The sequence below is a fragment of the Podarcis melisellensis genome (assembly GCF_964234715.1).
Source record: "Podarcis melisellensis genome assembly, chromosome: 2".
Classification (NCBI taxonomy): Eukaryota; Metazoa; Chordata; class Lepidosauria; order Squamata; family Lacertidae; genus Podarcis; species Podarcis melisellensis.
In genome coordinates, this window is record NC_138529.1 from 13,928,463 (window position 1) to 13,946,465 (window position 18,003).

General features: G+C 45.2%; 1 protein-coding gene across 1 annotated transcript; it reads right to left on the reverse strand.

The window, feature by feature from the left end:
* Window positions 1-5,570: 5,570 nt before the first annotated feature.
* MIP (major intrinsic protein of lens fiber) lies at window positions 5,571-18,003 on the reverse strand. The gene is made up of 4 exons (XM_081898983.1): window positions 17,571-18,003; window positions 11,039-11,203; window positions 9,479-9,559; window positions 5,571-5,953 (listed from the first exon to the last, which is right to left on the reverse strand). The coding sequence occupies exons 1-4, from the start codon at window positions 17,928-17,930 to the stop codon at window positions 5,768-5,770; spliced, it is 792 nt and encodes a 263-aa protein (XP_081755109.1). The 5' UTR covers window positions 17,931-18,003; the 3' UTR covers window positions 5,571-5,767.

The following is an 18,003-nucleotide window of genomic DNA, read 5'->3' on the forward strand; positions in this document are numbered from 1 at the left end:
GCGTTGCTCACCCAATAAGGAGTCTAAGAACGACTGGGGGGTGGAGCTTGCATGCCTTGTGCCGATCAAATCGGCCGCGTTGCCTGGGGACTCTCCTTTGCTCAGCGCTTCCCAGCGGAGAGGTGACGGTGGGTTTCCTTGCTGCATCCCCTTTGCCGGCTTGCTGCGCTATGGGAACCACCACTTGAGGCTTCGTTTGGCTGCTGGTTGACTGAAATCCCTTATTTTGGCTGCTGATCATTTATTTTTGAGGCTGCTGGTCCCTTATTTTCAAATCTGTAAGTTGACAGCTATGCAATTGTGAGGTGTTTCTACCCAACAAACATTTTCCAGGTTTGGTTGCTCCGTCTCAGGGCTTGACCGAAAGTTCCAGACATTTCCTGTGTGTCTAAAGCAGATTGACTTGCATGCATATTTAAATTTAAACCAACTTCCTAATCACATCCTGTAATTGGCAACGTTTGCCCAATCCAGTTTGGAATGTAAATTTCACCTCTGGCTAAAAATGTTGACTCTACTTCTAACGCTGGAAATAGACTTCAGGAATCCTGACTGTTGTATACCAATGACAGATATCATGAAGAACTCCACTGGATCGGGTCAAAGATCCATCTGGTATGAAGTGGTCAACCAGATTCCTCTGGGATGCAGGACATGGAGACACACTTTCACTGAAATCTGTTGATTACTTGTCGTCATCGATAAACTTATCCTATGATAAAATGCCTTGGTATAACTCTTAGAAGGCAATCTATGTATGTTTACTTGGAAGTAAATTCCTTTAGATTTAATGGAGATTGCTCCCTAGTATCTGTATTTAGAATTTCAGCCTGAACCTCTTTATCTTAAGGTCTAATAGGTCAGTGGTATTTAATTTCTTGAGCAGATCAGAACTGGAGCGACTGAAGGCCTGAATATATAAGACCCAGAGTTCATTTTCTGCAACATACCATGTATCGCAGAGCCTATATCATCCTTGTCGTGGAAAGTGTCGTCCTAACTACGTCAGGCTGCCAGATTTCCCTGATGGAGAGCTATTACCAAAAATAAATTACAGCGTTTAATTAAATAATACAATTCCAACACAATAACCAAAGGAGTTCTTTATACCTGTGAAAGAGAAGGTTAATCTGTTCATTGGAAAAGGCGACATGCTACCATCCAGCATGGGAAAAAAGCGAGGAAGAACAAATAAATCATTGGTGTCTCACACACAGCAAATCTTCTGGATGGGCCAGTTTTTGGTTTCAGTAAAACCCAGCTAACGGGGTGATTTAGTGTCATTTCATCAACCTCATTGAAGTGACTGAACTCACACCAACTGCTCGTCTGCTGATTTCGGAGGAGTGGTCATTGATATCACCTGTTCTATCTATTATCTATCTATCTATCTATCTATCTATCTATCTATCTATCTATCTATCATCTATCTATCTATCTATCATCTATCTATCTATCTATCTATCTATCTATCTATCTATCATCTATCATCTATCTAATCTATCTATCTCAGTGCTATCAGTTTCAGTTCCATTGGCTCCAGTCGTAACCCCTTTGGCTGCTGTGAAGTGAGTCCAGATTCAAACCACTTGTTGACCCAAATGAAGTAAATCTATTGCAGAGGAGAGATTCTAGAGTCATGTGATTTCATCCTGTTCATGTTGCTTTATATGATGGTGGATATAATCCCACAGACCTCAACGTAGTGGCTCCAGATTGAGTCCATTGATGAGGCTTTGAAATCCAGTGGCGTAGCGTGGGGGGTGCAGGGGGGGCTGGCCGCACCGGGCGCAACATCTGGGGGTTAGGGAAATCCACTTGTTAGGGGGCGCAAATCCACGGGTTAGGGGGCGCAAATTACTTGCCTTGCCCCGGGTGCTGATAACCCACCCTACGCCACTGTTGAAATCGCATCAGTTTTTACTATATATGTTGCAGCCGAGAGACTCCAAAAACCAATTCACACCAATATATCTGAAAAATAAGATCCACCGCTAAGACATGCCAACACTGCAGAAAACAAGCATTTGCTTTCAGGTGGAAACATCTCCAATCTCACTTCATCCGAGTTTCCTCTCTTATGAAACCATCAGTCACCCGCTCTCACTCCAACAGGTCTTTCCCATCTATGCGCAGGACTATTACAGTACAGTTCCTTTTGGAAATAGTCTAGACAGGTCAGTCTGAACTTGAAAATGATCTACTCCCTGGTGGTAAATAAAGAGCATAAAAGAATTGCTATGCTGGGTAAGACAAATGGTTCATCTAGCTCCATAAGAACATGACTTATGCTGTTTCAGACCAAGGGCCCAATTGGTTTAGCATCCTTTTCCCAACATGCATTTGTCAAAAGCGCCTCAGAAGCCCACAAGCTAGAAATGAAGGCAGCAATGACCCCCTCCCTTAAAATAAATAAATAAAGACGCCCAGAGAACAACAACTGACATTCAGATAAACTACCTCTCTGAACAGGGAAGTTCCATTTAATTAGAATAGTTAATACCCATTGAGAGACCTACTCTCTGTGCCTGTTGACTCAATTTCTTCTAAAACCACCAAACCAGTGACCATCCAATTCCACAATTGACCATATTGTGTGAATAAGTTCCTTGATTTTGTCCTCCCTGAATTTACTCCCAATCAATTGAGATACTATTAAGAGGAATGTTTTTCCCCTCGTCCCCTTTCTTCACACAATTCGTGAGTTTATAAGCCTCTGTCATGTCTTCCCCATCCCCATGGCTTTTTTTGCTGAACTAAAAAGCTACAAATGATTAAGGAAGAGGCGTCAACCTTTTGACAATTTTTGTTGCCCCCCCTTTTTTTTACTTTTTCCTGTTCTGTTCTTTCCTTTTTGAGATGGTACGCCAAAACTGTACACAGCGTTATAAATGCACTACGCTATTGGTTTTATATGATGGTATTCCGAGACCAGCAGTTTTATTTTAAATTTATGTCCCAATTTGTTTTTCCTCCAACTATTGCTGCACATTTAGGTCCTATCCACACTTCCCTAAAAGCTCTGGGTCCGAATGCCCCTCTTTTTTCGTCCTGAGCTTTCCCTACGAAAACCTGCTCTTTAAACCTGAATCAGATCAAACATCAATTCAGCTTTAAAGAGCAGGTTTTCACAGGCTCTGGAACAACAACATCAAAAGCTCACATGGACACAGAGCTTTAAATCGTGGAAAGAGCGAAGGAAAGCAAAATGTATATAAGCCATTAGTGAAACTTTAATTGAGCTGTCCATCACAACCCCGAGGTCTTTATTTGTAAAGTAAAAGACATCCCACCAGTGTATATGTCAAGTTGGGATATTTTGGTCCCAGTGCGCATTGCTTTACTTACCTTAAATCTCATTTGCACTATGGTGCCCACTCACCCAGTTTGGAGAAATTGTGCTGGATCATTACTGCTACTGTACTAGTAATTTAATGCAGTCTATAAATGGCTCATCCTGACTCTGAATGGTTTATGTTCTATAGCACCTGTCCTTGAGGGATTCCATGGGTTACATCCCTCCATTGTGGGGGGAAATCAATATATTCCTACCTTCTAATCCTCTAGTCCTTTTATACCAACCTGGTGCCATCCAGATGCTGCTAGCTAAGGCTGATGGGAGTTGTAGTCCAATAACATCCTATGCCCTTTTTGAGGGGGTGTTATTGGGTTGTTTTATTTTGATTATATATATTGTGGTTTTATATGTTGATCTTGTTCTGTGACCTGAGACCTTCGGGTATAGGGTGGTATAGAACTTCAATAAATAATAATAACATCTGGAGGGTACCAGGTCGACAAAGGCAGTCTTATACCATGACTGCTAAATTTTCTCAGGGGCAGTTGTTGAGGGCCTTCAGCAAATGGTGGGGTGTTTTTCTTTTCTTTTTTTTGGCAACACTAATGTCTATATCAGATTGCCCCATCCACACATTTGTTGATATTTTTAAGAATTCGAAAAGCTTGTCAAGACAGGACTTTCCTTTTTAAAAGCCATGCTGATTCCCTTCAGTGAGGCTCGTTCTCTGTATTTCATAATTATATATATATATTTTAAGGCTTTCAACCAATTCATCTGAGACCCAAGTTGTTTAAGATCAATAAACCACCCATCCACCTCCCAAGCCATGTGCCTCTGCTACAGGATTGGCGGAAGTCACAATTGTGCTCAGCTACAGAGAAGGTAGACGCTTCTGCCTGCGCAAAGCATAGCACCACTAAAGATAATTCCACGAGTCCCCCCCCCCCCAACTTGCAGAAACTTAATTAATTCTTAAGGCATAAACTGAATTTGCAACTTGAGGATTCTCAGCTGTGAGCTGTCTGAAACTGGTATCTTTTGAGTTTGTTATTTGCCCTCATCTTATTATGTATTAATTTTTATTTTGATCAGAATATATGCTACATATTTTGGGCAATGCTTTCATTTTTTAAATTAAAGGAAGCCTTCATGCCTTATATATATATATGTAAATGCTTTCACTCTCTAAGCAGAAATCTCAGGGGATACCATGACCAAGGTAAGATGGCATACAGTCTCCTTGTAAGAAGATGAGGAAAGGAACGTGAAATGATGTCAAAAGCGACTGCGCATGGAGAACAGAAAATGCAGGATTTTCAAAACTGCTTTCAAAGCAGGGTCTTGCAATTCCAGCCATGTCCTTCGTCTTTGATGAACATGCCTGAGTGCTTATAGCGCACAGCTTATATAGATAAAGAGTACACAGAACCAAGCATACACAGTGGAGAACCTTCCTTCTCCTGTTGCTTGAAGATCAACAAAGCCAGGAAGATCAGTGTAAAATACCCAGAACCGGAAGCAGGCAACATACAACCTTTTGTCCACACTTCCTCCCAAAATGTCTGGAAGCAGCAATGGAGGGAGATGTCAGAGAGGGGAAGCTGTACAACAGCTGAGAGTATGAACTGGGACATCTCTGGTTCAAATGTCATCTCAGCCATGATCCCACAGGGTGGTCAAAACACTGCTTCTTGGCCTCCGCTCTCTCCCTTTCACCTGCTACTTCCCTTCCCTAATCCCTTGCTGGCATAAACCCACAGAGATGAGATAGGGACCAGATCATAGCAGGGAGGGAAGTGAAAGAAGGCTGTGACAAAGCACAAAGGAGCCTGAATTGGCCTCTCAATCCTACGCTAGATGAACTGTCTCCAAGGAAGTTAGCAGCGAAACACAGTGGGGGGCTTAAATGGAGAGGTGTGAAGGGAATAGTTGTTCAATGCCTTCATATATATATATATATATATATATATATATATATATATGTATATGTGTATATATATATATATGTACACACACACACACTCATTCGTGCATACACCCAGCACTAAGTGGCAAGGACTCCACATGTCCAGTCACACACACACACACACATAGAAGCAACTCTGGAGTTTTGCAATAATTCAAACAGGGAGATCAGGAGGAATTGTTCTCCTACACCTTTCCCCCTAAAGCCGTTTTTTCAAGATTTCTCACCGCAAAAGAAAGTGTTTAAAAATCAGGCAATGACACCATCTCCCCCACCCACCCGCTCTCCCCATTCCATCGTCCCGTTTGTTTGAAAAGAGAGAGAAAGAGAGAGAGACCGGATAACAAACTGTCCCTTCGGATCTGTGTCTCCTAAGGCACCGCTTCCTACTGGCCAGGAGCAATAACAGTCTGTATACTGGGCCAGTGGTTTCTGCCCCCTCTCTCCCCAGAGGAGGGGTGTGTTTGTGTGCTGTGGTTTTGTCACCCTAAGGTCACTGCTTATAGCGCTTGCGTCTTCAGCTCCACGGGTTCCCCAGGAGGCTCTGGCGGGGCGCTGGTTTCAGCTGGCCGGTCACCTTTGAGGACAGACATACGCTCTTTGACCCCGCGCATTCGGGGGAAGAGGATGAAGTCGTAGAGGAAGCCGCCCATCACACCGCCAACAATTGGTCCAACCCAATACACCTAGAAGGTAGAGGAGGAAGCACAGAGAAAGAAGGAGCGATGAGACACAGCAGAGGCTTATAACTCTTCTTGAGCTTCAGTTATTGTTATGTACTGAAGTTCCCATCCTGGGCCAGCAGGGGGATACTGTAGATAGTTCAGGTCCACATATGCAAATAAGGGATTGAGATGGACGTTCAGTGATTGGATAGTTACAGAAAGTTGTTACAGTTACGTTGTACTGGAGCTCTATATAAGCAGGCTCGCTGAACCCTTCAGTTCAGTTCTGTTCTGACCTGTGAATAAACAAGAGCTGTTTGGAGAATCGCTGTGTCGTCTGATATGTTTACCCACAACTTAACACTGGCGACGAGGATGGGATCGATGGACATCAGAGCACAGCCAGATGCGGCCACTCTCTGAACTGAGCTGAATCACTGAGCTGAAACACGGAGCGAAATCACGGAGCAGAACCAATTCAGAGCTGACCGTTCTGGCTAGAGCACTGTGTTCCATCCATCACCTCCACGTCGGCATCGGAACCATGGCTTAACTCGTGCCTCTACCGCCATTTGCCCCAGCCTCTGAATCATGGGACTCCTACCTCGCTCAGTTCGACTGCTACCTTCAAGCCAACGAGCTGACAGAAGTATCACAGGAGCGGAAACAGGGCCTATTCCTCAGCCTCTGTGGGCCTGAGGTGTTTGAGACGGCCCGAGCATTGGTTGCACCTGTAGCAGTCCAGGCAGCACTGTGGGACACGACTAAAGAGAAGCTCCGCAACCACTACGCGCCAAAGCTGTCCAAGATTGCTGCCCGCCATGCATTCTACCACCGGAACCAGGCAGAGGGGGAGTCAATTAACAACTACACTTCCGCCCTCCGACAGGCTGCAATGCACTGCGAGTTCCGAGACTTAGACGATGCCCTGATGGATCAAATCGTCTGCGGGGTCCGGGACATCCGTCTGCAACGGTGTCTCCTCGCCAAGCCAGACCTCATGCTGCAGAAAGCCACTGAGGAGGCCGTAGCCTTAGAAGCTGCTGAACTATCTATAATATCCCCCTGCTGGCCCAGGGTGAGAACTTCAGTACATAACAGTTAAGAAGCTGGCAGAGCAAGGTGGTGGAGTTTGGAAGCAACCCCACTTCAAATTTCAGAAGGATTGTGTGGGGGGAACAAAACAAAACAGTTTCACCTGCTGTGCTAGTTTATTACACAAAGGGAACTTTTACATTGGCATGTATTCAAAAAGAATGACCTCACAGTCTCTAAAGTAGAGAATATTAGCAACCCATATTGTTTCCATAGCAGAGGTGACCATGAGGCAAATGCCTAGGGTGCATGTAGTTATAAGAATTTGAAGGTCTTATATATATAAAATAGATTGTTATATACTGAGTTGAATAGGATTCAGAATGCAGCAGTCTGATTGGTCCTAGAACAATCGTATTCAGAATGCAGTAGTCTGATTGGTCCTAGAACAATCGTATTCAGAATGCAGTAGTCTGATTGGTCCTAGAACAATAGGATTCTGAATGCAGCAGTCTGATTGGTCCACAGGAGCCACCCAATCCAGCTCCAAGTGAATCCACAACCTGATTGGCCTACAGGTGAATCCCGGAATAAGCCAACCACGTGGGGCCCATTGTGTAAATAATGTATATAAAGCAGACATTCTGGGGGAACATCCATTCCTCCTCACCACTATGAGGTGAATAAAGAGCATGAAATCCACTCTCGACTCTGAGTTTATTTCATAGATGTTCATAAATGTACCAAGCAAACACATACAAATGTGTAAACCACATGTCTGAAGCCCACGGAAAAGTCCTGAAACCATTTTCTCTCTCCCAAAATGACCTCAAATATTTCTCTGCAAGGTCGAAGGAAATGGGAAATCTCCCCAATGTCTCTTTCACAAATCCTGTCTTAAGGGCACATTCAAGATATGAATAGGGTGTGAGCCTGTGACTTGTGACCTGGGTTCAGGAATTGAGTAGTTATCATAACAAAAGAGTGGCCAAAACCCAGATAATGCAATCAGGTAACCTGGCAGACAGGAAGAAGCAACACACCCAGATTTCCGCCCCTTCTCTGATGTATTATGGGGGTGGTCTTGGGCCACACCCCTTCTGTGATGTATGTATGATGTTTCTGGGGGTGGCCTTGGACTCCAGGGTGGGCAACTTAAAATGTCTATATAAGGGCTTGTTACAGATAGGTAGCCGTGTTGGTCTGCCATAGTCAAAACAAAAAAATTCCTTCCAGTAGCACCTTAAAGACCAACTAAGTTAGTTCTTGGTATGAGCTTTCGTGTGCATGCACACTTCTTCAGATACACATACACATGTATCAGATACACATGTATCTGAAGAAGTGTGCATACACACGAAAGCTCATACCAAGAGCTAACTTAGTTGGTCTTTAAGGTGCTACTGGAAGGAATTTTTTTATATAAGGGCTTGTGTGCAGGGCTCGGGGTCCCTCCTGTGGGGGGGGGAGCACCCTGTTTCAACAGCTTTAATTAAATATCAGGCTTACTAGCTGCTTTGCTTCTCAATATTCTCTGGTTGGTCTCTGTTATTTTCTCCTACCGATAGAGAACCTACAAAAGGACTCTACGTATATGGCCTCTTGGGTACCCCATAAGGGAAAAGGAGCAGGTTTTCCCCCTCATAACAATGTATATATCATGTCAGCTCTCTTAAGAATTATTGCCTGTCTTTGTCCTAAGGGAGTGTCTGCACCAATACTGTTGGCAAATTCCTTTCTCCTCTATTTGCACCTCCTGGTCCTGGGATTATTGCTCTTGGGTCTAGTATACATGTGCAAAGAGACGTAAAAGAATTATTTCAAGTTCTCTAGAAACCTTGAAGGAACAAACATGATGGATACCACCCAATATTAGTTTAGGGCTGCACCAGCTATTCCAGGATGTCCTAATTAGTGCATATAACCAGGGAAAATAGCTGGTACAAAGTTGGCACAGACTAAGGGCAGACACTTCAGGGCTTTGTTTTATTTTATTTTTAAGTGTTGGCAACTGTGTTTAAAATTATTCACGGGGCACCATAACCTGCTCCCCTATGAGGTGACCCGAAGGTTTTGACATGGGAATCTTCTGCTCAGGTTATCTTCATTTTATCTGGGGTGACACAGAGTTCTAGGGTGCTTCCACGTCACCATTGACCCAAATACTCCTTTGAACCAGACACAATAATTGAACCCGTCTCCAATCTGAGCTTTGCGTCTGCAGAGATCTACTGGGTGTCCTGCTCAGCACTGCCTTCGTGAAGGATGGATTTTCAGGGAGAGGTATAATAATAATCATAATCATAATCATAATCATAATAAATTATTTATTTATTCATACCCCGCCCATCTGGCTGGGTAGGAGGGGCATCCCTAGAATATGTGAAATAGAGCCTTGGAGGAATCTGGCCTGATCAGCTCAGAGCTTTCTCCACAACCCTTAGCTTGATATGTTGTTACACACCTGATTATGAATAAGCCTGCTTTCTTACCCCCAAACCCTCTCCTTACCCAGTGGTTGGTGAAATTGCGGGTGATGACAGCTGGGGCAAAGGATCGGGCAGGATTCATGCCAGCTCCTGTGAAGTACATCTGCAAGACAGTAAGGTTAGAATGGAGAAACTGTTTCCCCCCATGTCCCTGGATCCCAAGCAGGTCCAATTTCTTTTCTAAAGGCTGTCAATTTCAGTGTCTTGTTTTCTTAGTCTTTAAGTCAGTTCTTGCACATCAGTTTCTGGTTGGTTGGTTGGTTTTAGAGTCCACAATGAATTTTGTCCACATTTTAGTGCAAATTTTGCCCAACACATACATTTTTGCAAAGCAAGTTTCATGAATATAATGTTTGTATGTTTTTCCCCCACTAGTGTGTACATTTCAATGCAAACTTTACCCTAGGATATACATATTTGTATGCCTTACTAGGTCAGAGAACTTCATTGCAAAATTCTGAGAACTGCACATTTTGAAGGACGGCTACATTTCAGTTTGCATATTATTTTAGAAAGTGCAGATCACGTGTGTTTGCCTTTAAATGTGAATCGAATTGAATTTATTCCCCATTCCAGCTAAAGGCTTGGTGGGATTTATCTATGATCCCATAGCTTTCTGTCACATCCTCTGCTAAAATGCAGTGATATGGGCGGTCGACAAACACCATAATATTTCCCTTTTTCCAGCAGCTGTGATTCACTCTGAATGTCACAGTATTGCTCTATTTGTACTCCCATATATGGCCACTCCCATATTGGGAAATCCTTTTGATCACATGCGAAAAGGCCCCCGTAATCTCGACAGCAAGGGAGCCAACATGATCTGCTGCGTTGCAAACTGATGGAAAAGTAGGTTTGTGCTAAAGCATGGGGGGGGGGCATAGCTGTCAACCGTCCCTTATTTGGCGGGAAACTTCCTTATCCCAGCGCCATGTCCCGCTGCTTTCCCAGATTGATGATTTCCCTTAAATTTCCCGGGTTTCATGCTCGCCCGGCTTGGGAGGGAAGCAGTGGCTCGGGGTCCTCCGCCTTGAGAGAGCGAGCGCACGAACTGCCGCGTCTCCGTCTCTCCCTTTCCCCCCTCAGGGGTGCGTTGTGAAAGACGGGTAGCGGCGGGCAAGCAGGCAGCACCTCTCTTGCGAGGCTTCCGCTGCTCTGCCAGGGGAAGCCGGAGGCAGAGGCAGCCTGAGGGAGGAGGGAAAGGAGGGAAAGGGGAGGGACACAGAAAGGCGGCGCTTCAGCGGCCACCGCGGCACCGCAACCACCTCATGCCAGGCTTGCGGGCAGCATGGGCGAGTGTCTCTCTCCCTCCCTCTGTGGTGGGAAAGGGCCGACCGAACTCATAAGCTAAGCAAAATCCCTTATTTTGGCTGCTGCTCCCTTATTTTGGCGGCTGGTCCCTTATTTTCAAATCTGTAAATTGACAGCTATGGAGGAGGGCAGCACAGCGCTATGTGTGGGGCTGTTCACAGAACCGAGATAGAAGTACGCATGGCTAATATGAAGGTAATCTGGCCCTGTCTTGCTGTGCAAATAGGCTACATCTTGTACCACACCTGTGCATCTTGCACAGAGTCATTACCCCAAAGAGGTGTCCAAGAGTGAGGGAGAATCCCACAGCCAACGCTACAGATCCCATGCGCCCGTTACGTCTCTCGTCATAGGTGGCGAAAATGCAGAGGACAAACTGTAAAGTCAGGAAGATCTCCACGACTGTAGCTTGGCTTACGTTTACACTGGGGTGTATCTGAAATCAGGGAGACACAAAGGAGGACAGAACCATGAGGAAACGACAGACGCCCACACCTCATTCCTTCCCTCTATTACTGTTCTGATCATGCAATAAGCTTCATAGCATAATTATTGACATGGCGTCCAGAACTTTGCAATTTACAATACTGAAGGCAACTCTCACGGCATCTTTTCTATGCCTAGCAAATATTTATGGAGCTAATCAAGCCAAGCAGGAAACACCATCAGAGCGCTCCTGACATATGGTTGTCAAGCCTCTGCTTAAAGACCTCCAAAGAAGGAGACTCCACCACACTCCTTGGCAGCAAATTCCACTGTCGAACAGCTCTTACGGTCAGGAAGTTCTTCCTAATGTTTAGGTGGAATCTTCTTTCTTGTAGTTTGGATCCATTGCTCCGTGTCCGCTTCTCTGGAGCAGCAGAAAACAACCTTTCTCCCTCCTCTATGTGGCATCCTTTTATATATTTGAACATGGCTATCATATCACCCCTTAACCTCCTCTTCTCCAGGCTAAACATGCCCAGCTCCCTTAGCCGTTCCTCATAAGGCATCGTTTCCAGGCCTTTGACCATTTTGGTTGCCCTCCTCTGGACACGTTCCAGTTTGTCAGTGTCCTTCTTGAACTGTGGTGCCCAGAACTGGACACAGTACTCCAGGTGAGGTCCAGGTGAGGTCTGACCAGAGCAGAATACCGTGGCACTATTACTTCCCTTGATCTACTTCCCAGTGGCACTATTACTTGCCAGTTCCCTCCAGAGCTGAGTGGTGACAGAATCCTTCCCATCAAGTCTCAGGTATATACCATAAGCCCAGCAAAGGTGCAAGTCATGACACTGTCTCTCAGCTTCAGACTCCAATTAGTGTGAGAGTGAGAGTCCACATAGTTTAAGACACTATTTCACTCGCTTAAAGTGCATTAATGATGATATGCTTTTACTCTTCAAGGGCTATATGAATAATTCTAGGTTAGTTTTAACACCCTAGGCAAATACAGAATAATTCAGCTGGTGGGTACCCCCCAAAAACCCTTCTAATTTGACCACCAGCCCTCCATACCCTCACAAAAGTAGGACAATATTGCTGCATGCCACCCCAATTGCTGAGCAATGCAAGAGTCCAGGGGTTCCAGGCATGTTTACCCAGGGTTCGTATTTCCTTTGGGAAATGAGGCACAGAGGAGACTGTGGTGTCTTTATGATATATGGTTTATTTACACATATATACAACCTGAGCCTATGATGGAGGGGTTCATAGTATTGGCACCCCAAGTGGGTCTTGCTTTTCCCATAGCTGCAGCCGTGGCTTCAGGACAGAAATTAGCCACGGCTTTCCATCTTGCCGCCTTTACCAGACTGCAACCTTTATCCTCCAGGTCACATCCCAGCCAACTCTAAAGCCTCTAAACTTTGGCTTTTGTCTTCTAACTAACTCTGAGTTGAGGGAGGGCCCCTTCCTATTTGCCACCTGGCACTGAGCTTTCCTAATGGCCCATCACCACAGGCAATTTCCTCATCGGGAAACTAGCCTGGCTTAATATTTTAACAATTGCTGAATCCAGAGGTTCAGTGTCTGGTACCCAGAAACTAATAACATGAGGGAGCCTGAAACTCATAGCACAGCACAGGGAGTCTGGCACCCACAGGGGAGTCTGGTACCCACAAACTCATAGCACAGCACAGGGAGTCTGGCACCCACAGGGGAGTCTGGTACCCACAAACTTCTAACAACACCCCCCCTAGTGGCGTGGTTGCTCGAGAGCGAACAGGCAAGATCCCCACTGGTCTTTTCAAAGGGTTTATTATTGGTGAAAAAACATTTACAGTGCAGAACGTCTCAATTCCATGTCTTGCTCAGTCACTAGCAGAATCTGAGAGTGGGAGGTCCTTAAACTTTCCCCAGCAGAGTAGTCTCTTGACCCCCAGCCGACGCCTCCCCTCTCTGTGCGTAAACCTACTGCGCAGAGAGGGCGTGGCTAAAGGGGGACCTGCCTCCCCCCCCGCTTTGCTCATGCACGGTGTCTTGGCTCTCTCTAGCATCCTCTGAGCCCTGCATTCCTTCCCCACTAGAGGCGGGGCTTCCCTCCTCCGTGGAGGAAGTGCTGCTTCTCACAATCTTTGGAGGCTCCCTGTAACCCAGCTGCCCTTTCACCTCTCGCCTCTGAGCCGATGGCAGTTCCCTCACACCCCACTATAAAACAGCCTATGCAAATTGAGACCACTATGTGGGAAAAGTAGGGATCAGATAAGAATGCCCTTGGACAAAGAGTGATCTTATATTACAGTGGTACCTCGGGTTACATACGCTTCAGGTTACAGACTCCGCTAACCCAGAAATAGTGCTTCAGGTTAAGAACTTCGCTTCAGGGTGAGAACAGAAATCGTGCTCCGGCGGCACAGCAGCAGCAGGAGGCCCCATTAGCAAAGTGATGCTTCAGGTTAAGAACAGTTTCAGGTTAAGAACGGACCTCCGGAACGAATTAAGTACTTAGCCCGAGGTACCACTGTATATATTCCATCTTATTCCAAGAGGTTCAGACTAATCTCCACCCTGTGGAATAGACTAAGAAGAGAGAGAGTAGATATTTCATCAAGAGAGGAATGGCAGCTAAAAATATGCGAGTACTTGGAACTCGCGAAAATTACAGAGTCAATAAGAAATAAATCAACAGACAAAGTTAAAAAAGAGTGGGAATGTTTTAACAAGTATTTGATGCAACAAGGTTCCAATATTAAGACTTGGCTGTGCTTTGAATAACTCTGCAAATAGGGAAATATCTTTTATTCATTCCAAGATGAGGATAAATAATTAAACACGGGGTATAAAACAGGAAAACTTGAACCAAAACCGTAAAGAGACAGAAGGAAGTCAATAACATAATAAATGGTAAAGGGATTCAGTCCAAACTGAAGGTTAGAATATACAATAAATATCAATATAGGTCTGAATTATATTCAACAGTACTTATCAGTAGATAGGTATTCTTATTGTTTAAGGTGTCATTTTGATATAGTTATTTTTTTCTTTATTTTCTTTTTAATTTTTCTTTTCTCTCCCCCCTTATTTTTATTCTACTCTTCTTTTTATGTGTTTATCGGTTACGTATGTATGATTTTGCTAATAATAAAAAGATAAAGACAAAGAAAGAAAAAAGAAGAGGAGAGAGGGTGGCTGCAAGCAAGTGTTATCTCCTGAGCTTTGTGGCTCGAGTGATAATAGGTTCTGGTCCAACCACTGCACCACACTGCCTCCCTTGAAATTAATTTAGCAAGTGTGCCAAGCTATGTGCTGCAGCAGGAATTGAGAACTTTTCCTCCTGTGATCTGTCAGGGGGAAACCAAAGCCATCTGTAGAAACCAGAGCCCAAAACAAGTGGCAGGTGACAGAGCCAAAAGAGAGAAAACACACCCCACACCCCATTTTTGTTTCTCTTTTTACCACCCCACCCTACCCCAAATTGTTGCCTGCTTGGAATTAGGCTAAGGCGACATAAGCCTAAATACAGTGGTACCTCAGGTTAAGAACTTAATTCGTTCTGGAAGTCCGTTCTTAACCTGAAACTGTTCTTAACCTGAGGTACCACTTTAGCTAATGGGGCCTCCCGCTGCCACTGTGCCACCGCCATGCGATTTCTGTTCTCATCCTGAAGCAAAGTTCTTAACCCGAGCTACTATTTCTGGGTTAGTGGAGTCTGTAATCTGAAGCATCTGTAACCTGAAGCATCTGTAACCCGAGGTACCACTGTAGCTCTCTTCAATTTTCTCATCATCCTCCATCCTTGAATTATTTGCAGGGGGGTGGTAAGGGGGCACTTAATTAAACCCACAAGCCCAATTCCCTGCCCCCCTGCCCTAAGAAGGCTAGGACTGCTTCGAATTATCTGTCAAGCCTGGGTTGGACCTTGGTTTTATTTTTCCGTCATGTCCACCAGGGGCATTGTGGGAAATTTAAATGGCAGCTAGAGTTAGGCACTTGGTGCCATTGACCATACAGGACCATGAAAAATAAAGTGTTTTGCCCCACCCATCGTCCCCTGAGGGGGGGTGTTAGTGGTGATCCCTGCCTAGCAGTTAGTTGCCCCAGGCTCTAGGTGCTAGCGCTGAATCTGCTATTTCTCCTTCAATACACCCAAAAAGTGTTTGGATAAACATTCTATTTCTTTTAAACAACCAGCAGCCTCCCTGGAGAAAAGGGGAATTTGAAATTATGACTGCATCTCCATTAGGAATTTATGTCTGACCTTCATGCAACAAAGCTTGGGGGAAGGTAGGTTCAACCTAGTGGAGAAAAAATGCTCTGCAAATGTTAATTATTTGTTTGTATACACACTCTTACTTTATGGGTTTTTTTTTTTGTTTTTTTTTTAGATCTTAAATCCCTAGACTCATCTCTTTATCTTTGTTGCTCTAGATGCTTTCGCTTTATTCATCACTGAGTGGACAAAAAATTAAGCTAGCCTATTTTAAGCGTAGGTACCAGGTCTTGACATCTTTGGCTGAGTTATCCCAAACTTCATCCCAGTTCTGCCTGAATCAAATGTCTCCAGCTGAAGCTGTGAAGCACCGCATTAAAAGAAACAAAAAACCAGAGCCAAAATCCTTTAGACTGGCCTAGAACAGATTGAATTATGGTGCTGGAGAAGACTCTTGAGAGTCCCATGGACTGCAAGAAGATCAAACCTCTCCATTCTTAAGGAAATCAACCCTGAGTGCTCACTGGAAGGACAGATCATGAAGCTGAGGCTCCAATACTTTGGCCACCTCATGAGAAGACTCCCTGGAAAAGACCCTGATGTTGGGATAGATGGAGGGCACAAGGAGAAGGGGACGACAGAGGACGAGATGGTTGGACAGTGTTCTCATAGCTACAAACATGAATCTGACCAAACTGCGGGAGGCAGTAGAAGACAGGAGTGCCTGGCGTGCTCTGGTCCATGGGGTCACGAAGAGTCGGACACGACTAAACGACTAAACAACAACAACAAAAGAACAGATTCAGATAATTTCTGAAGGAAGTGTAAATTCTGACAATCCAGACATGTTTCTAGGGAAGCCTAAATCACACCAACTGGCAGAGCAACAAATCTGAACATCTGGCATCAAAGCAACATCTCTGAGGTGGAAGCATCTAAATTTAAGAAAGGAGAAGGACTACTTGATACAAAATTGATTTGGAAAATTTAAATTTCAGCTATGGTCATTTGCCAGCTTCTTTGGCAGTTCTGCTGTCAACCCCATAAAGGAAAAGTCATGTAGTCGGTTATTACCTAAAATATACGACAATCCTCCATTGGCTCCAGAGACAGACGGACGCCGAAAAAGCAACTAGTAATTCTGGGATTCCTTTAAACCGTTCTGTTAGGAGAATGAACTGAGCTATCAGATCACATGTGGTTGAGGGAGTTTTGAGAGGAACAACCCACAGCCCATGAAACAATGGGAGGTGTTCATTACGGGCACAGGCTTAAATTTTATGAAAACCTGCCGCACTGCAAATCCCATTTAACTCAGCGGGACATACTTCTGACTAAGTAAACGTATTTAGGATTGGGCTCTTTGTGAGCTACAATCGACAAGACATCCTCCCAAGAAGCTAAATTATGCTTAATCTTGAAATAAAGTTAGAATCATTATAAAACCAGCAGATTAGTTAGGTGTGGGCTTCAACAGATGACAGGCCTTTTCGCGCCTAAGAGACAAGTTGGCTTTTTTTTCTTAAATGCAAACAATTGGCTACAAGATTGCTCTTCTGCATTGTGTCTGGCAGTTAACAAAGTTCACATGCATGGCGCTCATCCAGCTGGCAGAAGCCACAAAGGCGTTTGTTAGCTTGATGCGTGGAAAACCTACATATAGCCCAAGCCGACACTTATTAAATCCCACTATGCTGTCTTCATTACACAATCATCCTCAAATATTCCTGTCTCACATTCCTTTGTGATCCTGCTCTCTTCCCTCACAGTACACACAGACACACACACACGGCTATGCATTCAGATCATCTTCTGACATCTGGGTGCCACCCAGTTATGAAGCCAAAGTCAAGTTGACAAGCTGTCAATCAAAGATAACAGCTGAGACAAATGTCTTCTGCATCTCCCACAAATGCATGCAGAGTCCGGCTCCAGGCCCTATGCTAGTGGGTTGTATTCTTCCTAGATCTTGGGACTCAAGACTCCTTATGAGATGTTAAGAATCCCTCTCCTCCTTCTAGCACCCTTGGGATTGCCCCTAATAACTCAGAATTAAAAACCCCCCACTATGCAATCCTTCAGTGGAGCTCTCGCATGCAGCAATACGACCTTGTGGATGCTTAGATTATAGGGGTGCCACCCTCCTCAAACACCCTCTGCACGATCCAGTTACCGTGTTGAGTGCCAGGTTACCCCGCAACGCTGCTGGCGTGACTCCGTAAAGCACGGCTGCGCCGGCCACTCCTCCCAGCAGCTGGGCAACCATGTAGAAGACGGCGCGGAACAGGGAGAGCTGCGAGCCCAGCAGGAAGGCCATGGTGACGGCTGGGTTGATGTGCGCTCCGCTCACGTGGCCTAGAGACTGCACCATGGTGGCCGCCACCAAGCCGAAAGCCAAGGCCACCAGCAGAACGTTCAGAGGGCCGACCACCCAGCGTAGCGAGGCCCCCAGGCCGAAAAAGACATAGAACATGGTGCCGAAGAACTCGGCAAAGACAGCCCTCCAGAAGGAGGAGGAACGCGCCTCCCACATGGTGAGGCAGGACGGCGGTGGAGGTGCGGTGCGCAGCGGCAGCAGGGCAGTCTCCAAGCTCCTCTCTGCTGCT